General features: G+C 32.9%; 5 protein-coding genes and 1 non-coding gene across 7 annotated transcripts; 3 read left to right on the forward strand and 3 right to left on the reverse strand.

Moving 5' to 3' along the window:
* The first annotated feature begins 68 nt into the window (after positions 1 to 68).
* On the forward strand, positions 69 to 9,597 carry LOC145963109 (uncharacterized). The gene is made up of 8 exons (XM_083084773.1): positions 69 to 253; positions 811 to 1,120; positions 4,336 to 4,612; positions 4,692 to 4,924; positions 6,315 to 6,700; positions 6,897 to 7,171; positions 7,548 to 8,176; positions 8,380 to 9,597. Exons 2-8 carry the CDS (start codon positions 1,086 to 1,088, stop codon positions 8,822 to 8,824), a joined length of 2,280 nt encoding a protein of 759 aa, XP_082940899.1. The 5' UTR covers positions 69 to 253; positions 811 to 1,085; the 3' UTR covers positions 8,825 to 9,597.
* Trnal-aag (transfer RNA leucine (anticodon AAG)) lies at positions 3,347 to 3,428 on the reverse strand. Its single transcript has one exon. It is a non-coding gene; the product is annotated as a tRNA-Leu (tRNA).
* A 1,360-nt stretch (positions 9,598 to 10,957) lies between the features above and the next one.
* Positions 10,958 to 13,097, forward strand: LOC145962868 (uncharacterized). Of its 2 annotated transcripts, none has more exons than XM_083084271.1 (6): positions 10,958 to 11,139; positions 11,264 to 11,375; positions 11,540 to 11,590; positions 11,717 to 11,964; positions 12,188 to 12,336; positions 12,445 to 13,097. In XM_083084271.1, the coding sequence occupies exons 2-6, from the start codon at positions 11,268 to 11,270 to the stop codon at positions 12,612 to 12,614; spliced, it is 726 nt and encodes a 241-aa protein (XP_082940397.1). In that variant the 5' UTR covers positions 10,958 to 11,139; positions 11,264 to 11,267; the 3' UTR covers positions 12,615 to 13,097. The 2 variants fall into 2 exon arrangements, with proteins under 2 accessions (XP_082940397.1, XP_082940396.1); XM_083084270.1 differs by having other exon boundaries at positions 10,959 to 11,139; positions 11,259 to 11,375.
* Positions 12,671 to 16,817, reverse strand: LOC145962866 (uncharacterized). The gene is made up of 8 exons (XM_083084269.1): positions 16,220 to 16,817; positions 15,419 to 15,591; positions 15,239 to 15,348; positions 14,681 to 15,142; positions 14,540 to 14,600; positions 14,264 to 14,438; positions 13,993 to 14,161; positions 12,671 to 13,900 (listed from the first exon to the last, which is right to left on the reverse strand). Exons 1-8 carry the CDS (start codon positions 16,505 to 16,507, stop codon positions 13,635 to 13,637), a joined length of 1,704 nt encoding a protein of 567 aa, XP_082940395.1. The 5' UTR covers positions 16,508 to 16,817; the 3' UTR covers positions 12,671 to 13,634.
* Positions 16,818 to 17,066: 249 nt separating this feature from the next.
* Spf45 (splicing factor 45) lies at positions 17,067 to 18,987 on the forward strand. Its single transcript, XM_083084460.1, has 4 exons — positions 17,067 to 17,390; positions 17,549 to 17,857; positions 17,986 to 18,414; positions 18,533 to 18,987. The coding sequence occupies exons 1-4, from the start codon at positions 17,274 to 17,276 to the stop codon at positions 18,818 to 18,820; spliced, it is 1,143 nt and encodes a 380-aa protein (XP_082940586.1). The 5' UTR covers positions 17,067 to 17,273; the 3' UTR covers positions 18,821 to 18,987.
* Alg2 (alpha-1,3/1,6-mannosyltransferase Alg2) lies at positions 18,437 to 21,452 on the reverse strand. The gene is made up of 2 exons (XM_083084459.1): positions 20,798 to 21,452; positions 18,437 to 20,630 (listed from the first exon to the last, which is right to left on the reverse strand). The coding sequence occupies exons 1-2, from the start codon at positions 21,038 to 21,040 to the stop codon at positions 19,653 to 19,655; spliced, it is 1,221 nt and encodes a 406-aa protein (XP_082940585.1). The 5' UTR covers positions 21,041 to 21,452; the 3' UTR covers positions 18,437 to 19,652.
* Between the last annotated feature and the right edge of the window lie 1,012 nt (positions 21,453 to 22,464).

Here is a 22,464-nt window from a genome sequence, read left to right on the forward strand (position 1 = left end):
CGTTGCGACCTCTGTGATTCGTCCTGGAAATCTTTAGATGCTTTGAAATCTTGATAGATGGCGCCACCGATATTGAAAAAGATTCGCTCATTTCAGTCATCCATTTTGTTTTCTTTCTCCTTCTCTCCTGTTCTCTCCTTCTATGGTTTGAACGTGTTCAAAGAAGAAAAGGGTAAAGTGTGCAATTAAAAATATTACGATATTAGAATTAATTACACACTGAGTTTGAAACTGAAATTTCTTCAAGTGTCAGGTAAAATTCATTTATATTTTTAATTTGTATTATAAATATTCCTAATTTATATATCCTAATAATTTATATTAGTGATTATTTTAACCTGCAATCTTGACGGAATTTTAATATATATTTGGAAATAAGTAGATGTATTATAACAATGAGATATCAATTCTTATATTCATACATGATATGTTCTTCAACACACTACAGAATACAAAAAAAACAACAACACTTTGCTAAAGAATATACAAAATATCACCTAATATAACTTCAAAGGCATGTATCTATCGATAATCATTGAGAAAGATCGATGACGACACATTTTTATTAGCTAAAAATTGTTTATAAATTTTTAATTTCGGAATAATAAGAGTGAAACAATTTAAAAAGTGAATAAATTTAACTGACGAAATAATTGTAATTCAAAGAACCACTATATGTATAAGTCAATGAAAAAAAAAAATTATCTCAATACAATATTTATTTGTGAATATAAATGTTCGATTAAAATGATTCCTCATTTGTGATGAATGAAACTTTACTGCTCCTTTGTTGTTATTAATTAATCGCAGGTTCGTCCGACCCGGCATTCATTTCGACACTATCCTCCTTATATCACCCTGCCACTCTTGGGTGCACCAATCCTCGCAGCTGCGCAGGTGTATCGCCCCTAGCACCTTCTTATCAACATCTCCGAAGAGCCAGTCGTGCCAGAAGGAAGGCTTGGCTCCTTCGTACCTCTCCTTGTTTTCCGTTCCACGCGGACGTCGTCTCCAGGGACGAGTCCCCCTGACCGTGTCATCACTTCGCATCCTCCCGAAGGGCGATCGCTGGACAAGACGATGCGATGGGCGAGGGAAAAAGCGACCGTTCCGGCAAAAGGTAACGTGTTTCGCGCGACTTCTCCAAGCCAGCCGATCGAAGAATACACACGTCGCACTATTTAATTAAATCCGAGGGGTAAACCGCTGAGGGCATTGCGGTGTACAGATTTGAGGGATTACTGGGCATTGCTTGGGCATTATTAGGTTTTATTGAAGTATTAATGCGTATTATGGACGTTATTAAAGTATTATTAAGTCTTTTCTTCCAAACAATAATTTTAAATTTATTAAATTTATTAAATTTTTAAAATTTAAATTATTAAATTTAAAAAATTTAGCAGTAATGCCCAGGAATTGGGCATTAGTAGGCATTAGTGTACATAATTTTGATTAGCGGTTTACCCCTCGATTAAATCTGATTAATATAAATTCACGATAAAAGTCGGACTATCGCTTGCCACTGTTCGCTCATTATTCTTTTTCCCCGCAAAGATTTAAAACTTCCAAGATGAAGACAACTTATGTAGAGAATAGTGTACACAACTATTTGTCAATATTACTTTTTTTATGCAACTTTTTTCTTACTTTCGTAAATGTTCATTGCGTAAATTGTTTATGCGAGAGACAATTCATAATTGAAATGAATCTTTCGTAAAAATCCTATTTTTATTATTTTTTTAAATCTTTCAATTCTTTCCTACATTAAAAGAAAACATCATCTGTAAAAAATTGTTTTTATTATATTTGCTTACATATTTTTTTCCAATTCAATTTCTTTATATTTTTGATATTTTTTTTATTCTAAAGATACGGATTATTCAGTTGTTGTAGCTTATTATTTCAATTAGTATAGCAATTTACAATATCTATGATTGCAGATATGTATAATTTTTATCATACAAGATGAAATTTATGTGTTGCTCTATATATATGATATTTTGAAATATATATATTCAAAAAATCAGGCATTTTTTTACGTATTCTATATATCATGGAATACCTGTATTTACGTGATTGCTGCTAAATCGATATTGAAAGGAAATTATTTACGAGTATCCGTATTAATTTAATTTCCCATTTAACGCCTGATACTTTCAATAATAATCTTTCATTTGAGATAAGTGGCAAGCGCATTTCTCGCGATCGTGCTTTCAACTAAATGATCATCTCGCCTGAAAAGTCGTTTAATCCCATTTACCTCGATCGTTAGTCACGCCTACCCAATAATGTAACAGCTCTCAAATACGTCGATACCGTTCACCGAATTAATTTGCCAAAGTAATCAGAGATGGTAATCAAGTGCAAAAACTGTACATTTAATGTAAGTCTTTTCATACCTCATCACGCCACGTGATAATACATATCTTTCACACAGGATAATTCTAATAATTTGTAATTAGTAATTGCAGGATTATTCTGATCCCTGTAATATCTAACTATCTTTTTTATATGCATACTTTACATACTATACAAATATATGTAATTTTTTTAATATTTGTCAGAATGGCCTGCGATAAAATAATATAATTATCTCATATGCTATTAAAACAGTATCAAAATACTTTTTACATGTTACATTTTTTTATCAATCAAGATCAGAAATAATATATGCAAATATTTTATGAAAAAAGCTATATAATAAGATTTCTGTATCTCTTTTAATAATGAAATAATATTGTTAAAAAAATAAGAGGCTATAATTAAAATGCCAACTTAAAAAAAATTAAAATATGCATATGAAGTGGTATATATTATTTTTGAATATTAAGCGATAGATGAGAGAAAAGCATATTAAAATTAAATATTTAATTTTTTCTCGATTCACATGTGACTGCGTTTCTAATTAAAGCTCGTCGATTCAAAAAAACTCGGACTTTTGATGGCCACGGCCTGGATTCCTTCTGTTAAGGAAGCTCGCGTGCAAGTATCGGCGGCGGCTCTGTAAAATGCGTTTAGATTGAATCACGCACTGAGACCGCAGAACAACTGACCGGTTGGCGATATACCGTATCGCGAGTTCGTCGGTGCGTGCGAATCATGTGGTGCGGACATTAATTTAGCCGCGCATACAAATTTGTCGTGCGGAGAGTGAGAATAGTAGGGGTCGCGGTTAAAATCGGGGTCATTGGGTCGAACAAACCTCGACATTATGAATCGACCGAGAATAAATCGGCGGGCAAAAGAGATTGATGCGATTTGTACGAAGAAAAGCGCCGAATGAAACGTTATCAAAATTCCTTTTATAGCAATAAAGGATAAAATAATAAAATGAGAGAAAAAAAATTGGCAGCGGTGGGATTCGAACCCACGCCTCCGAAGAGACTGGTGCCTTAAACCAGCGCCTTAGACCGCTCGGCCACGCTACCATATGCAAGTCTACCCCTCTCACCCTGACATGCAAGAGAAATTTTGCTAATTATTCTGATTATTCTGATTACTATAACACTCAACTTTATCTTTTTTTACATGTACACTTTACATACATACATATGTAATTTTTGAAATATTTCTCAGAATAGCTTACGATAAAATAATATCATAGTTAATGCTGTTAAATTAAAATTAAAATACTTTCCACATTATATTTTTCTCTCAATCACATTTTACATAATAATCTTATCTTTTCTTTTCACTATTTAATCAATCGATTTTTTCATTTATTAAGATTTATTTTTCTATAATTTTGATCGCAATTAAAGTAACATTTTTTGGAGACATCTTATGGATATCATATTCATTCTCGACGTAATTTCGCGAGGTCTGACGTGCGCACGAGCCATTAGGCCAGGATGAGATTTATTTTTCAAGCTGCGCGTTTTGCAGATCGATTCGTCGCATTTGGGAGAGCCGTTGTAATGGCATGTACGGCACTTTCGTACCACTCTCTTCCTGTTCCTCGTCCTACCACCGTACCTCCTCGCCGCTCTAGCCGGCCCGCCCTTTTACATCCCTAATTCGCGTCCCTGATACCTCGGCTCTTCGTCATCTTCAGTAAGCTCGAGCCATCCATCCGTATCACATCGCAAACTATCTCATATATTCTGTATGATCGTGGATATATGATAGTTTAACAAAGTTTAACATGAATTAAAATTTGTTTTTAAATACTTAGCGAAAATATATAATTTTTTCTTTCAAAGAGTGGAATAAAATATGAAATAAAATATGGAATAAATATGGAATGAATTAAAAATAAAAAAATAAGACCTAAAAATAAAATAAATTAAATTAAGAAAATGTATGATATCACTTTATAATTAAGATTACTATTAGGCAAAGATCCTCCTCTCGCGGTGTTGGCAAGTCATTCCCGGATTTCGAGATAACGCATGGTAAAGGCAAGGAGAAAAAGGGACGTAAGAGCAAGACTAAGGAGAGATGGCCGTTTCTCGAAGGATTGACGGTCGACGAATTGGCTCGCTATCGGAGAAGGCGCGTGCAGGATCGACCGAAGGACAATCTTCAGTCATATCCGGAGTCAGGGGTCCAGCAGGATTCTGCATCTGAATATCGCCGCGCCTTCGGTGCAAATGTTGAGGAACTTTCCAAGGTATTTATACGATATTTATATCAACTAAATGTATATCAAAATAATTTATACATATTAAAAACATATACATGTGTAATAGGAAAATGTCTGGCCAATAGAAGGAGGAAAGCCCGAGGATTATTCGGAGGAAACTCTCGAGGATGCGCAATCTTTGCATCATATGGATTTTCGAGAGCGCAAAACAATCGAGGATCCATCCGCAAAAGAAGAGAATGCCTTTGTTCAATTGGGTCAAGGAAACGGGACGATGGAAACACGAGTGGAAGCTCCGCACTTCGAGATGTCGTTCAGACGACCGTCGCTTATCAGAAGGTAAGTCTATTAATCATCGTTGTTATAAATTATAATATAATTAAAATCAATACATATTTAATGCCATTAATATATGTAATCAGCATGTATTTTAATAATATGCAATAATATAAATAATAGTAATATATAACATTATTATTATTTATATTATTGTTTATATATTTTTTATATATATTATTAAATGTTTGTGTAGAATATTTATTAAATATGTTTTATGTAAAAAATCTTTTATTCATTCCACATTTCTTGCTTCTTATTTATACAATTATTACAATAAATATCGGAGCGTAAGTCAAATGTAAGGAAAGAGTAACAGAAGTAAATGAAGCGTTAACACTTCGTTTACGTTTCGTTGTTTCAATTTACGCCTCTTAGAAGCTTCGTTTACACTTCTGTTACTCTTTCCTTACATTCGACTTACGCTCCGATAATTATTTTCGCCAGGGTATATAGTACATATTTATAATGGCATTTAATATATATTGATTTTAATTGTATTATAATTTATAATATAAAATATCTTATATAAAAAGACATTTTATAATAAAATCATAAATTATAATAAAATCATAATTAAAAATTTACAAATTAATAATTATAATAAATTATAATTAAAAATTTACAAATTAAAAGTTAAATATTAATTATATAAAATGTTTTATATAAATATTATAATAATATAATGTTACATGTACATATTTTCAGTAAAAAATTTATCAAAAAAGATTAAGAAAATTATATGCACATGCGTGTCTGTGTATGTGCAATAAAATATCATATGTAGCACGTATAGATTGATATCTAATTTTAATTCGGTCATTCGCTTAGCTAGCTTCGCGAAGATTATCAATTCTTTTCTGTCGTGAATCTTTTAGGACATTATATCAAAACTGTCCCGAGACACGCAAATTCGTGTAAATATCGAAGAAACATAAATTTGATTGTCATGCAACTAAATTGGCAATTTAATAGTAGCAACCGACTTTCTATTTTTTCTTGTTTTTTATTGGATTTCTGTAACATCTAATAAGTCACGAACATATATTTTAAACGTCGCAGTTTTCAGTAAATGGTTACTCAATAATGTTCTTATTGATACATCAAACCAAGCAAATTGAATTGTATATAATAATGCAACAAACTTTCTTTTAAAATGTCAAAATTCTATAACACATACACATACATATATGATTTTTTTATTAAATAATTTTTAATTCCGTGAAGTTTATTAGTGATAAATCCAAAAGATATTAAAAAATAAACATAAATAATAGAAGAAGTTGAGCAATATGAAAGATGAAGATCAGTTGAAATGTTATGATTGATGCGTTTATCAATTATCTAGTTCCTATTAACTTAAAACTGGCGATTCGTCCATTATCACGAAAAGGGGTACTAGCTTAAAATGCGGCGGAGATTTCTATACTGATACGGAAACGTATTCGGCGTACGTGCCTTATGAGAGGCAGCATCGTGCCGAACTTGCGCGTCGACCTACGTCCTTGAAGATGGAGGGTGATCTGGACACCATGACAGAGAAATGCGAGAAATTTATCGAGTGGCTGAATGTTAGTCGACCGGAACTTATGCGTATACCCACTCACCTGAAGATGGAAGGCGAGTTGGAGACATCGACCGAAAATCAGGACAAGTACATTCCCTTTGTGGGCGCGCGGAGACCGGAATTGTTGAGACGAGGCACAAATTTGAAGCTCGAAGGAGACACCTACTTTGTACCGGAATACACTGATGTGTTCAGAGATTATCATGTCACAGGTAGTAATATTAAACTTTGAAAAAAAATGCGGCAAATAAATGGATAAAAAAATATCTTTAAAACGTTGTAGTAGAAAGTATTTTTATATGACTACGAATTAAAGTAATGAAAGTTATAATACTTTTGTTAGTTTAAAATGTGCTTAGCGAGATATATAACAGTCTTTTTTATACTTTATACTTTTTATATATGTAGATAGACTGCAGCCGAAAAAGCCGCAAACGCATTTAAAAGTTGAAGGTGATTTTTTCCAAAACACAGAGAGCACTGAAAATTTCGTTCATCCTCGTATTAAGCAGACGCAAGAAATAGACGCTAAACAAATCAAAGATGATGATGAAGAAGATAAATGGATAGATGATCAAGAAGAGACGCAAAGAAAGGACGAAGAGATGAGAATGTTGGTGTCAAAGTTAGAAGATCTGAATGGTCGGCCGCTCGAAATTTCGGAATATCGAGATGCCTATAAGGTATTTATTCTGTGCTTTTTTTATTAGTTGTATTTAAAGCAAATTTTTTAAAGAAAATTACATTTTATATTTATCTTTATACTTAAATATTGTAATATATGGTAACATCTTTTACTTATTATTAAATTATTATTGATATCATCAGTAGTTGTATTATTTAATTACATCTGTTTCTAAAAGATCATTTAAGATCTAGATGCAAAAATCCAGAATCTGTTAAAAATAGCGAAGAAATGTAAGAAATTAGAAAAAGAATATGTCAAAAATCAATATTAAATAAAGGTGCATGAAAATATTCGAAAGATAAAAAAGACGCTTGTTCTTTCGATTATTTATATGCAAGCTGGAGATGTATGATTACTAATAATTATTATAGGATTTTCCACACGAACGGCCAAAGTTCGCAAAGCCGGATGACGAAATAGGTCGCGCTGATGGCTCAAAGGTATCTTCGCCGTCGCGCTCTAAGTTTTCCATGAAAATCGATCAAGACCCAGAGTACCAATCTAATTACCTGGATTATCCGCGGGATCGTCCCATCTATCGTAAGCCACCACCGATATTGCGACCGACGAACATCTCTTCCGGTCGCAGTAGCGCGTGCTTCGGCAGACCAGTTCGTCAGGAGTATCGTGCATTCGAGTACGAACCTACAAGTGAAGTGAGATCTCAATATGTTCCTTACGGATACATACCAAGAGTCGAAACACTGAAAATGCCGGCGAATTTACGTTTGGAAGGTACCTTTGATCTTCAACCTGAGTATAGAAATGCTTATTGTGCGAAATACAATCGTCAGGAATGCACGGAACCTAAAACGATCTATGGTAGAGGCGATCATAGCCCAAATATTACGAAAAGAAGAGAACATTATTGGTTGAGAGATGACAATAGTGGTCAGTGCGATAAAACAATCGCTGGTCAAGAACAAAATGCTTTTTGTGTATTGGACACGCGAATGCATGAAGATAATGTCACTGGAAAACCACCGCCCGCCAGCAGAAGGTACGTTCAACTCTATTATGTTCTAAAAAAATGATAGGAAAAATTTTCGAGCTGTGTCGTGAGATTATTATCTATCATTAAAAAAATATTTATCTTAGATTGAAGCTTTAAAAATTTTGGAAAACAATGTTGAACTCAAAAACCTTTCTACTTTTATAAAAATAAAATTTTTTTTAATTTTAAAATAATCTCAATTTTTTCAGGAGCTCCAGATTGTCTCAAACGATGGTGCCAAGACCGACGCAGCTAGACCTGGCGGATCGCGCAGTTGCCACGAGAATCTCGCGATCTCCCAGTCCAACATATCGATTACACGTCTGTGACGTTGACAATGAGCCGCGAGGTTTCGGTCGTAGACAATCTCCCAGAAGGGGTGTTCGCAGTCCTTCGGTCGATCGTACGATTCAGGACGACATCGCCAGACCTTATTCGCCTAGCTTTGGCAGGAGCAGACAGGATCGTCGCATCAACGATCAACCATTCGTAGTTCTAAATAACGCCTCGAAAAACATGTCGGGTAGAAGCGAAGCTCGCAGAAAGAATCGCATCGACAGAAATGTCGATGTTACGGTACCGATTTCTCGAGGAAAACCCAGAACTCCGACCAGATGGATGCCACCATGGTACGACAATACAAATACGATCTAGAACTCTCGATCAAGCAGAGTATGTTGTAATTTGCTGCCTGAAATTTCTATGTTATATGAAGAATGTAAACCAGCGACAAATGTGTGGACACACTGCCTCTAACTTTGTATGCAGAATAATTGAAATCAATCGATAAAATCAATCCTTGAACATTTATATATCTAGAAACTATTAATCTTCCTTGCAGAGATTCTTGAAGCAAATGTTACAAAAATCACATTTTCTGCAATGTATTCGTATATGAACTGATTTACCGTACTTATATCGCGTTTGTTAACGTTAAATGAGATTGTTTTATTCTCAGCACGAGATAAAATGCAATTTCTTTGTATATAAGAGAAATAAAACTCAGAATTAATTACATTCAGGGCTAAATGTAGAATATATGAATAGAGAAAAGGAAAGAGAGAAAGAGAGAGAGAGAGAGAGAGAGAGAGAGAGAGAGAGAGAGATTTATATTCATGTTATAAATTATTTGTTGGTTGTATACATGTTATATATTCTATATATATTCTACATTTACCTTAACGCACAACAGGAATTTATTTAAATCGTTAATAACGACATACATAGATATTTCTCTCATTGGTTCCAAGAATGTAAAATAATTACAATGGAGGGAATTTTTATCCAAATTTGGGAACTTTGAAAAAATTTTATTTTATACGATTATAAAATTTAATTTTTTAATTGAGATGCTCTCGTTCGATATATGCTGATCATGTAACGTTATTATTATAACTATAGAATTATATAATAGATATAATGAGAAGATATACTCGTATTATATATACTGCCAATATTTGTTAATTAATACGATCAAATATATACGAACAATGTAGTTTTACTTGGTCTTTTTTTGATGTCATATCGTAGATTATCATCATATATTGTGTTATTATTCTGTTGCTATATCGTGATAGAATAAATGATAATATTCGTAATAAATGAATCTGTTTATGATATCAATTAAATAATATTTCATAATTATATAGTTATATAGTTATCAATGTTATAATTGAAGTATTTTACTATAAAATACAATGTGTAAAAGTATTTATTGATAATTATATAATTCTTATATAACTTCTTATATAACTTTCTTATATAACTTTATATCTTTAATTATATTTACCGATTTTTATTTTATTTATTCAAAATCATTTAATTGATATCATTAATTTTATCTTAATTTATCGTAACTTTTTGAATAATAATTTTAAATTTGTTTCTAATCTCTCTTCATGATTTTCATACAAATTCCCGCGATAAGAGATGTTAATAGCACATTAATTTTCTAATTAAAAACAAAAATGTTGTATTAGAATTCTATTTATTTAACACTATGAAAGTTTCATATCTTTTGATTAACTAATTTTGCAACGAAAGAAGTAAAGATTTCTTTACTCTGATTCTTTGATCAATTATACGCTTCGAAACTTTTTTTAGTGTCAAATGGAATGTGCTATTAAAATATTTCTTTTAAAAAAGTCAAACAAGGTCACGCATTCTAATGTTCGCTTTTAATCTATCTCTTATAATAAACCCTTTTCCCTTGACCTCTTTTTACCGAATCAGCAGCTAATGTTTCGATTATGTATTTTATATATTTATAATGTCATTGAAATTGCGTGGATGTCAATACGAAAAGATATTTTTAGAATACACCATTTACTTTCTATCAGATTCATACACGTCGGATTGTCAGATACGATGTGAATATTAGATAATAATAATAGATATATTATATTAATAACAATAGATATATTATATAATTTTTTTTAACAGTATAATAAAATCGAGCGCGGGCACTAATGTTATCAGTAAAGCTTTCTCTTTTTGCGCATGCGCAACGTAATGATGACGATTATAGCCACGTGTATGCAGGGATCCTCAGTTTTGGCGGGACGTCACAGAGGACAGCTATAAAATAAATAAATAAATTAATTAATTTGTGCATATTATTTTTTAACTTCATATTAATTCATTTAACTTCAATTAATTCATTTTGATTAATTTTTCAAAAATTTCTAAATTACTTTTAAAGACAATCAAGTTGAAACCATAGAACCTCAAGATTTTTCCTCAAGATTTAAGTACTACCATATTCAATGCGCATGCGCGAAAAAAGGACTCTAACCACTAGTCTGTCCACGTCCACGTCGTCCAAGCCTGTTTAAGTTTACTGCGTTCGTGTTCATGGGATCTCGTGTCATAACCTAAGTGTTGGTTTTTACTCGAAATCTGATGATCGTCGATAAATGAAACATTTACGCAGATGACAAGTTATTTGGATATTTCCTAGTGTAAATAAGGTACTTGATAATATCACGTACATGTAAATCGATCAAGATTGTGCAACGCGAAGTGTAATAATATCCTAAATATGGACGATTAATGTATATTGTTTTCTTTTTTTTTTTTTGTTGGATAGTGCAGCAAAATGTATTGGACGCTGTGCGTACTGATAATCGGATCGTTCGGCTGCAAATACATCCATGCTCAGGCGCAAAGAGTCGCACCGGGTGTACCACCTCAGCATTATCAGCAGGTGAGCCACGTTTTCGAGTGTTGTATTGGCAAACATATGGTTTAATGTGAAACAATACTCGGTAGCATTGACATTGAAGTTGATCCGAATTATTTTGATACGACTTAATCTCTGATGTATATGCATTGCGTTTTAATGTATTACTCGCTTTCTCTGTTTTTTAGCCTGTTCAAATACCGCAGCAACATATGCACCAAGTTCCACAACAGCAACAAGTAAATTTCTTCAGTTATAACTCAATTATATATCACTCATTTGTATCATTGCCTCTCTCTTTTTTTAGTAGTTTTGTTTAACTTTCAATTTCAATATTTCATTAATTTATCAAAATTTTGTTCAAGTATCAACAAGTACCAATGCAACAACAAGCCCAGCAAATGCCAATGCAACAACAAGCCCAGCAAATGCCAATGCAACAACAAGTTCCTGTTCAACATGTTCCGATACAACAACAGGCTCCTGTTCAGCAAGTACCAATGCAACAAGTACCAGTTCAACAGCAAGCTCAACAAGGACATGGACATGTACATGATCAATCTCATGGACAACCTCAGCTACTTAATACCGCCAATATAATCCATGAAAAAGAGTAAGTATCGAGTAGAGGAATTCATTAAAAAAGAAAAATGATAATTTTGTTTGCTTGTATTAATTGTTCACTAAAATATATGCTGATTATTAATTATCTTTAAAATCTAATTTAATAAACTCAAATATCTAAGAATTTTATATCCTTTCAAATTTTTTAGAAATTTTTAAAAATTTTAATTGAGGCATATGTTATGAGAATATTCTTTCTTTCTTCCTACTAGACATATTGCAGAGCATGCTGATGTTCCAATAGATACCAACAAGATGACAGAGCAGGAGTTGCAGTTTCATTATTTTAAAATGCATGATGCAGATAATAACAATAAATTAGATGGTTGCGAGCTCATCAAATCTCTTATACATTGGCATGGTATACAGCACTTTATCTATCTTTCCTTTTCTTATTACATTCTCTCTAATATAACTTGAATTAATAAAAAAATTTGCATTATATATACTCATTATATATGTATTGCAGAACAGGGTAATGTGGAAGGTAAGCAAAACAAGTTGTTCAAGGATGAGGAATTGGTGCAATTGATAGATCCAATACTTAGCATGGATGATACTAACAACGACGGCTACATCGATTATCCTGAATTTATACAAGCCCAACAGAACGCTGCTGCAGCTAGTGCAAATCCATAATTGTGAATCTCTTACAGCTTGGTGTAAACTTTAATTTAAAATAAGGATTATAAAAGTTGGCTATAGAAAAACTTTATTATGAATATTTCTTTAATGATACAATATTTACATTGTGCTGTTTATATGATAAGCTGAGATTTATTATTTGTACGACTCGTTTTTCACAGATCTAATCAGTATATGCAATTTAAGGGAAGAGGAAAGTAGCTTTCTGTACATTGTCGATATTATATACAAAAATGTAATTAAAAAATAATTTAGAAATATGGAGCTTTTTCTTTAATTATTTTTTAATTATGTTTTATGAGATTAATTTTATAAAAAATAAAAGTATTACACACATTATTACTCTTGTAAATGGTTATAATATTCTAATGTTATTAAATTGAATTTTTGATACACCAAGACTGTTTCTAAACGAGAATATTTTATAAACGAGAAAATCTCGTATTTTGTTAATAAATAAAATGGTCATTTATTAATTTTTATTGTTATTGAATTAAAATACATAAATTAATAGCATAAGCTTACAACAATGTTCAATGTAACAATATTATGTTAAAAACATGGATGTTTCATTCCGTAGTAAATATCTCTGTATAGCGACACAAGTCTAAAAGTTTTATATGCAATGTATTATATATACATATATTTATGTAATAATATGCAACAATTAGAGTTTTTACAATTCTATTGTATTGCATTTTAAGAGATTCTAATTTTTACCACAAAAGTTATTTGAATAATAAAATCAACAACCAATTCATATTATAACTTTATTATTATATTTTTATATCAAAACGCTTAGCAGTAATTGGAAACATAAAATGCTAGCAACTTTGTACAATGCAAATATCATAACAAAATTTCATTTATGTTTAGGGTAAGTCATAATTATTTGAAGAAATTTTGTCTAGCAATTTCTTTTGGAGAAATACAATGTGGTACGAAAATATGATAGATATATTTAAGCGACTAGATTGTGACTAGAATTAAGAACAATTCTCTTTGTGTATCTGTTTATAAATACATTCCATTAACCAAATAATCGGCATCATGCGCGTAAGGTCCATGTCCGCATCTGCCACGTCGTTTCACCACTCGCAATCGGCAAACAATTAAAGCAGCCGTGATCGCAGTTGCTACGAGTCCTAGTGATAATGATACTACTGCTCCTTTGGGCCTTAAAACGTCGTCCTCGATTATTTGAAGATGTTCCGCAATAATGTCGGTTTTCTCATGCGCTCTCACATGATGATCCTCGATTACAATTATACTTTTATGATCTGCAATAATAATTAAATATTAACCTCACACATTACAATGTCACAATAAGAAGTTAAATTAAGTGCACATATTGCAAGCTTAATGTTTTTACCTTTTGATTCTTTTGCATGATTATGTTTGGTAATGTCATTTGTTAATACAGTTGATTTTTCAGTAACTTGTTTGCTCACTTTTGTATGTGTTAGATGCGTGTCAGCTTTTTCTTCCTTCTTAACAAATTCTTTATTCTGTGTCAATTCATTTCTGTGTTCTTCTGAAGTCTATAATAATGGAATAATTATTATTATTCAAATATATTTTTCAGAAATGTATTTTAAGAATATAATAAATACAATAATTAAGTTGCTAAGAAATGTGCTTACATCACAGACAGGGGTTGTTGTAATTTTAGCAGAATCTTCTACATCACCAGTTTGCTTATGTTGAGAATTTGGTGCAATGGATGGTAACAATTGTACTGGATTATTTTGCCAAGCCACCTTATTTGGTGATGGAAAATGTGAAGTATATGGATGCTTAGAATCTATGTATACTCCTCTAAACATAAGATATAAATATAAGTGTTAATAATCTAGTATAATCTTCTACATCTTAATACAATGATTATATGTACCAAAAATCTTAACATTTTAAATTACCTGTCTGCTTCATTATTTCCTATAACGCTCGGACCTTTGTGATTAAATATATGTGGCTGTTCTAGAAATATACATTTGTTACAACATGTATTCATGAGAGTTCTACAATATATGTGAGAAAAAAAATTATATTTTACATACGTTCATAAGAATTTATATTTTGTTCACGGAAATTATTTACAGGAACATATGGATCCTTATTTTGTTCATATAGAGGCTGATAATCCCACTGATACCCTGGTGAACCATAATTCTTATGCATTTGCGGTAACTCTACTGGTTGACCAGGATACAGAATATTTTGTGGCTGTGATATTTGATGAGCTAAATTTGATATCTCCCAAGTTTTAGGATTAATCTCTGGCGCAGCAGGATAAAATGGAGGGAGAAGCTTGCGCTGCTCGATCATTTGCGGATATCGTAGAATATCGGCGGGCGGATGCGGCACTTGTATAATTGGAGAAACAGTCGGTTTTTCCGTGGGACAGACAAGATCAGCCGCTTCGTCAGAGCCGTCTGTACATTGTGGAATGCCATCACAAACGTTATATATAGCTATGCAGTCTCCAGATGAACGACACTCGTATTGATTTCTACTGCAAGCTATTACTCCAACAAGAGATATACATATTAATATCCATATACATTTCTCTTCAATGATTTATATAACTCAGAAATTCTTAACATTTGAAACAATACCTGGTTTAACCGAAGCTGGTGTAGTCAGTATTACTTTTGGTATTTGGGTGACTAAAGATTTGCTAGCAGTCTCTGTAAATCCATAATCCAACGTATTCTCGCTACTTTTCCTAAGATGCAAGAAAATTTTGTTAACCAGAAAATTGAAAGAAGAAATATATTCAAGGAGTAATTAAATACCTAAGTGATTTTAACTCGTGCTCCTGTTGAGATATCCTGACCTCTTCTTCTACTTGTACATTCTGTATTGGATAACTAGTGCGTACAGCACTGGTATAATTAGCATGCCTTGTGAATTTGCACTTGAAATCATGCAGTGGACCGCATTGAAAAAGATAGCAACTACCTGGTTTCTACAAACATATTATCTATATATTCTTTATTTTACATACATATATATGGGATGATTCAGAAACACTTGTATAAATTTTGGGTGTGAGATCTCTAAATAAAAAAAAATGTCATATATACATATATTTGGAAATGTTTGTTTTATGAGTTATAATAAAAAGATTACATTCAATGCTTGGGTTTCAAGATATAATCCATCCACTTGTTGACTCAATCAATTACTCTATTATGATTACTATAGTTCTATGAAAAATTACATTCAAAATAAAAACACAAATGTCACATCTCAAATTGACAGAATACATTTACATGATCAATAAATCTTCAGTTGTTTATTTATTCACAATTTATAGCAAATATCCTCCACTTATTTTAAAATATATATGGATACATCAAATCATGGACTGTTGCATTCAAAGATCTCAGAAAGGTTGTGAAACTCTAACATTAAATGAAATCTTTTGATTATAACTCATAAACCATTTTCAGACATATATGTATATGATATTTTTTCTTGTTTAGATGTGAAGAACTCGCTTCCAAAGTTTGTACAAATATTTTTTAATTATCTTATACATATAGATACATATATTCTTTATCTCCTTGTATATCCTATATCATTAAATATACCTTCTCTTCGAAGATAAACACATCGCATCGCTCGGTTTCGCAGCAATACTTCAAACAATCCAATCTAGAGTCCACGTCCAACACACTCAGGTACTTAGCACCCATGTCACGAGAGTCTTGAGTCTTGATAATCTTATCTCTATGAATGTCAAAGCTATCGAGACACATTTGATAATTATTCGTACCGCCGTGTCTCTTCTCATTTGCTCTGTTCGCCCCGTCATCGCCGAATGTACAGTGAAAAATCGCGAGAATTAAAAGAACGATTCGCCGCTTTTCGCGAAACATCGTTTCCCTTTATGCATCACACAGGTGTCCGAGATGCGCACATCCGTGTTGCGATCGATAGCTGAATATTTCCCGATGAATATTTATCGTGTCTTGCCTTTCATGTATAATTAAACGACGCAACTCATTTCTCTTCCAATATATATGTATGTATATAATAATTATGCATCCTTTTCTCCTTGACACGTAGCGTTCTTCTTCCGATAATTTTATTATGGCCGTGTTCCGAAATTGCTGCCAGTTTACTGCCAGCACTGAAAATATATAATATACGTAACGTGCACTATAGAATTTGCATTACTGGCAGTAATTTCGGAACACGGCCTATGTTGATTCGGTGGTGTGTGGGTGATGTGTGTGTGTGTGTGTGTGTGTGCGCGCGCGCGCGCGCGCGCGCGCGTGTGTGTGTCATCAGGTGCACGCACTTTCCTTTTAGTAACTTACTAAAAAAATTTAGTAACTTATTAACAAATCCTAGTAACTTACTAAAATGCTACTAGTGCTGCTCACTGTCCACGAAATGTCGTATTTACGAATTTACTTCGATGAGATCAATGCGCATGTGTGGAAAAAAATATTTATATGTTGTACATAAAAGTGTTAAGGTTAAGAGTAATATAATATAAAATATAATTTATAAGCATTAAATAATCAACTGGCATAAAATATTGAATTCGACATGTCAAGGATTCAAAGACTTCAAAGGATTTAAAGATTAAAATTGTGTCTGAATTATTGTCTGTCAAATATTGAAACACGGTTCACCATGTCTTTGTACGATGATTTTGACAAGCACCGGACCTCGGAAAAGGTTGCTGGATGGTCCTCCGGTATAAAATTGTTGCAATCGCAATTGCAGTTGAAGAAGGCCGCTACAACACAGGTAAATTCATCATATACAATACATATCAAGCAATTAATCAATTATAATCTAATTGAAAAATACGTGTAATAATCTTTGTTCCTTAAAAGATTCAAGATTTATTTAAGATGGATTGATTAATGAATTCTTAACTATTTCTCTTATTTCTGGATTTGTAGCCAAAGCGTGAACAATACAGGAAGGCTAGTGCGGTACTAGCGCCAGTGATAGATTTGAAGTCAAAGACTAATCGCGATGTTGACAGAGAGGAGCACGATAGCACCCATAACAATCCATTATCTGCTGGTAGTGTGAGCAGTATAGGAATAGGTGATGAATTTGACTGGAATGTAGTAAATGAATATGATCCCATGTGGCCCAATGAATACGAGAAAGTTGTGAAGGAATTGCGCGATATCAGAGATAGAGAGCATGAGACAGAGATGCGCAAACGTAGGAGGGATAATACTCGTTTTGAAGATACTCAGGTAATAAACATTATATAAGTCTTTGAGGATCTCTAATATATAAATGAAAAGCATATGGAACTGACGTTATATTATTACAATGAATGAATGTAATAATAATATTGAAATACTTTTTTGTATGGGTACAGGCTGCTGGTAGTGGTAACAGCACAATGATACCGCCCGAAAGAGATGAAGAGAGAACGCCATCTTCGAGAGGTGTTGTTGGAGGTGCTGCAATAGCACCACCACCATCTTTGCAAGAATCTTCAGAATTACCACCTCCACCACCACGACAGACGCCTAATCTAGGCTATGCGACATCATCTGTGGCTGCAAAGATAATGGCCAAGTATGGTTTCAAGGAAGGACAGGGTCTTGGTAAGAAGGAACAGGGCATGTCAGTGGCATTACAAGTAGAGAAAACGAGTAAACGTGGCGGTAGAATAGTTGGCGAAAGGGAACAGTTGATGCCTCCACCACCACCTCTTACTGCTTCTCCACCGCAGAGTCAATTATCGCAGCAACCGCCTGCAGAAGAACCTAGCATTACCGAAATAATGAAATGTCCCAGCAAGGTCATTTATAACACATATAATCTTATTTTTATAATAAAATGTGTTTAATACTTTTACAATAACATTACTTTTAGTACATGCATATGATTATTATCTGTTTAATTTGTATATTTAATAGGTTGTGCTCTTGCGCAACATGGTTGGCCCTGGAGAGGTGGACGATGATCTCGAACCAGAAGTAAAAGATGAATGTAACACCAAATATGGCGATGTTGCACGTGTAATTATTCATGAAGTGATCGAAGCTGCTCCAGAAGAAGCAGTACGAATTTTTGTCGAATTTAAGAGGATAGAAAGCGCTATCAAAGCTGTAGTGGATTTGAATGGACGTTTCTTTGGTGGCAGACAAGTTAAAGCGGGATTTTATTCGAGTGAAAAACTTGACAACTTACAATTGATGGATTAGTTGTACATTGTAAAAATTTCAAACATTAATTTAGAATATGCTCACTTCTTCGCAAATTGTATAAATATTTTATATTTCTATATAAGATCTTATTTACATCTTACGCTTAATGAATCTAAATATTTGTCTGACTCAATTGTAAAAAAATAAATTTTTTTATTACAATATCTTACATCTATTTTTGCAATTTATCGTATTTGATATAATTTCTACTTATTTTAACTCACTATTTCAATAATATATGTAAAATTTGAATGAATTAATTCTTTTAATTATGTGGAATGTAAAATTTAAGTATTGCAGTTTTAAGAAGTACTCTAGTAGGAAGTTGATCAAATATGAATTGATAAAAATACTGCAGATAAACAGATAATTTCCAGATTTATATATTCAGATACTTCATGATAAATTAAAGATTTGAATTAGAACAGAGAAATGAAAAGAAAGAAGAAAGTATAATTAATTAAACCACTAGATGACATAAAAATTAAATAATGATCATAAACATTTAACAAACATTCATAGATATAATATATTCATAGTATATAAACATTCTGAATATATCTTTAGTAAAAGTTTATATAATAATTTACATAGAACCATATAACAAATTGTATTCCCATAGGATTAAACAAATTAAACGTAAAAACTTAAGCTATAATCCATTATAAAATGTAATTCTTAAACATTTTTCAAACATTTAACTAATATAGAACATGAATTCAGTTCTCCTTAATATTTCAATTAAATATCATTTTTATTGAATAATCAATCCAAATATATTTGATACCATGCAAAAGAATTGAGAAGAATCACTTTCTTCTGAATAATATTATTTTGTTTTTTTGGTAATTAAATCATCTATTGCTTTATTCAATTGAACACTAAATGCAGCAAAACTGAATGTTTTTAGAAATCTATCTTTACCGGATCTGCCAAAGTCCTCGATACAATCCGGATTTGTGATAAGGAAAGATATTTTTGAAGCAAAGGCCTCGGCAGATAAATCAACCAGAAAACCAGTTTCTCCAGAAACTATCGATTCCATTGGACCACCAGATTTATGAGCAATTACTGGCTTACCTACATACATCGCTTCTAAAGGTACTATCCCAAAGTGCTCGTTCGGCGGGGTGTATATTACAATTTTACAATGATGGAGTATTGAAACTTTATCAATGTCAGAAGGTGAACGTAAGAATATCACTTTATCTGTTACATATAACTCGTCCGCGAGTCCTATTAATTCCAAGTGGTACTCTACATTCTCCTCAACTCTCTTGTCATACCCACCAGCTATAATTAAATACACTCTTTTATATATTTCTTTCGTCAACAGTTTTTCTAATTCTGCAAGAGCCTCTATTGCGAGTGACAGCATTTTCTTACGCTCGTATCTATTGATCGATAATAGTACAATACTGTCATTCGGTAATTTCTTATCAAGTACCCTATCCATAGATACTATTCTTGTCTTATCGAAGAAATCTGTGTTAATGGAAGGATATAAAACTTCCGGTTCAATATGCAATCTTTTGAATGTGCTCCGAAACACACTGCCTGTATAAATGCTATTTACAAACACCTTATGCGCCATGCCAGTTGTAATTTCTTCCAGATAATTCAATGGCATGCGATACAGCTGTTTGCTATAGCCACCAGGCTGCGAGAGCAGCTGATCCGGATGATGACAGTAAAATACTATATATGGAATGCGTAGTCGAAGAACGGGAATGCAGACGGACACCAAGTCGCAGAAGACAACTTCCGGCCGTTGATCGCAAAATATTATATAGCTAGCTGCGTATATCTGTAAATAAAAAATAAACGACAACTTTGTTTCTCTTAATAAAGTTGCCAAACATATGTAAGATATTTCTCAATTGAAATTTTTTTAAAATCTCGAGACATCTTTCTAATTATTTCTTTTATCATAGATGTAACAGCTGGTTCTCCTCCAACTTCTTTCCCATTTACCATGCGTAAGTAGGCACAGAAAGCGTAGAATCTGCCCAGGATGTGTCTAGGTAACCAGGTGCCCACGACGGTGACGGGAATTGTGCCGTCTCTGGTCTCCGAGAAGCAGTGATCCGGATCGTGGTGGGTCGTCACGAAATTCACGTCGTGGCCGTTCTTCTTCAGGGCCAGAGCGGCGTCGACGACCAGCCTCTCGGCGCCGCCGATGCCGAGGTCGGGATGCAGAAACGTAATGCGCGTCATCCTGCTCGCGAGTGACGTTCCGTTAAACGGCCGTCGTCACAGTACATTTATCGGAAAGTGTGAAATTATCGCTAGGCAAGTAACTGTATTCGCATTTTACCGGTCACTGCCGGTGGTAGATTTTTTTATCCGGCTGCACGCCGGATGTAGCGCTACCTGTCATTCCGTTATTATTGCATCCGCGCAAGCAACGTCAAGTAAAATTTATATGATTTATTTACAAATCGTTCTTAGATTTTTGCGTGGATGCATAATTTTCGTTACGTCTGCGATGTGGGAAAAATATGGACTTATGTTTACTTGTTTCATTAAAATAACTTGTTGCTATTGATGAAAAAGATTTAGGATTTGTAAATATTTTATTTAACAACTCTTCTATTGCATTTTGCAAGATTAATTCGCACGATGCGTTTTTTTCTTCGTATTACGGCGTATTTACATTGTATGTGACGTATACAGTCTAATATCCAATAGAAAAAGGTCGATTCCAATAACATTTTGTCTCTATAAAATGACTTCTCCTATTGGAGAATTACGTTTGACGTCGTCCAATGTAAAATTCTTTTATGTTCCGATTGGATAGAGTATGGCCGGTATTCATAGTCCGATCTTATATTTAAGATTGACCGCATTCAGCGGACTCAACCGCTAAGTAGCAATCGAACATGATTGGTTTCTACTTTCAGGTCCGACCAATCAGCGTCAAATTACATCGGAAAATCTAGTAATGTTGCCCAACTGTTGAGTCTGCTGAATGCGGCCATTGTCTTAAGTCTGGTCCGAGGTTGACTTAAGACCTCATTCAACCAATCAAATGGCTGCGTAGCATTTCAAGCTCGAACTTAAGACGATCTCAAATATAAGATCGGACTATGAATACCGGCAGAGAGAAGACTGAGAGATGTCATGGCCCGCTTTTAGGTGACCCCTGGAAGCGATACTCCCTCTGTGGACATTAAAAACGTGAACATGAACTACAAAGCCAATGTCCACGAATGTTCTCAGAGGGTAACATATATGTCTCTCTGATAATATAAATAATATAAATAATTTAATTAATAATAATTTATTATATTATAAAAATATTAGTATGTTATTTATTATATTATAAAAATATTAGTATGTTCTCTCTTTCCACGCTATTATTTATTTATGTGTGTTCTTTTTCTTCTCAACATCATTTATTTATTTTTTATTTATTTATTTATTTATTTATTTATTTAGCTCGCTCTAAGTCAGTCTTCTAAAATGCAAAACTAAATATTATAGAATTTGACTTTGAAAATAAAATAATCGAATAAATTCAAATAATTAGCATAACGAAAGGTTCCGCGATAAGTTATTTAATAAATAATCAATTTTAATTAATTAACGAAAATACTTCTATAATTTAATATTCCGCGTTAGCGTATATTTTATAATAT

Source organism: Camponotus vicinus, unplaced genomic scaffold (assembly GCF_025532165.1).
Source record: "Camponotus vicinus isolate PSW18456_S1 unplaced genomic scaffold, iyCamVici1.0 SCAF_12, whole genome shotgun sequence".
Lineage (NCBI taxonomy): Eukaryota > Metazoa > Arthropoda > Insecta > Hymenoptera > Formicidae > Camponotus > Camponotus vicinus.

Excerpts from the sequence above, each read along its gene's own strand:
- LOC145963109 (XM_083084773.1), top strand. The coding sequence starts at position 1,086 with ATGGGCGAGGGAAAAAGCGACCGTTCCGGCAAAAG. Across the intron at positions 4,925-6,314 it reads CGACCGTCGCTTATCAGAAG|GGGTACTAGCTTAAAATGCG; the intron begins GTAAGTCTATTA and ends TATCACGAAAAG. Across the intron at positions 6,701-6,896 it reads CAGAGATTATCATGTCACAG|ATAGACTGCAGCCGAAAAAG; the intron begins GTAGTAATATTA and ends TTATATATGTAG.
- LOC145962868 (XM_083084271.1), top strand. The coding sequence starts at position 11,268 with ATGTATTGGACGCTGTGCGTACTGATAATCGGATCGTTCGGCTGCAAA. Across the intron at positions 11,591-11,716 it reads AAGTTCCACAACAGCAACAA|TATCAACAAGTACCAATGCA; the intron begins GTAAATTTCTTC and ends ATTTTGTTCAAG. Across the intron at positions 12,337-12,444 it reads ATCTCTTATACATTGGCATG|AACAGGGTAATGTGGAAGGT; the intron begins GTATACAGCACT and ends TATGTATTGCAG.
- LOC145962866 (XM_083084269.1), bottom strand. The coding sequence starts at position 16,507 with ATGTTTCGCGAAAAGCGGCGAATCGTTCTTTTAATTCTCGCGATTTTT. Across the intron at positions 14,439-14,539 it reads GGAAATAATGAAGCAGACAG|AGGAGTATACATAGATTCTA; the intron begins GTAATTTAAAAT and ends TCTTATGTTTAG. Across the intron at positions 14,162-14,263 it reads CAACAACCCCTGTCTGTGAT|ACTTCAGAAGAACACAGAAA; the intron begins GTAAGCACATTT and ends CCATTATTATAG.
- Spf45 (XM_083084460.1), top strand. The coding sequence starts at position 17,274 with ATGTCTTTGTACGATGATTTTGACAAGCACCGGACCTCGGAAAAGGTT. Across the intron at positions 17,391-17,548 it reads AGAAGGCCGCTACAACACAG|CCAAAGCGTGAACAATACAG; the intron begins GTAAATTCATCA and ends CTGGATTTGTAG. Across the intron at positions 17,858-17,985 it reads CTCGTTTTGAAGATACTCAG|GCTGCTGGTAGTGGTAACAG; the intron begins GTAATAAACATT and ends GTATGGGTACAG.
- Alg2 (XM_083084459.1), bottom strand. The coding sequence starts at position 21,040 with ATGACGCGCATTACGTTTCTGCATCCCGACCTCGGCATCGGCGGCGCC. Across the intron at positions 20,631-20,797 it reads TCTGTGCCTACTTACGCATG|ATATACGCAGCTAGCTATAT; the intron begins GTAAATGGGAAA and ends TTTTATTTACAG.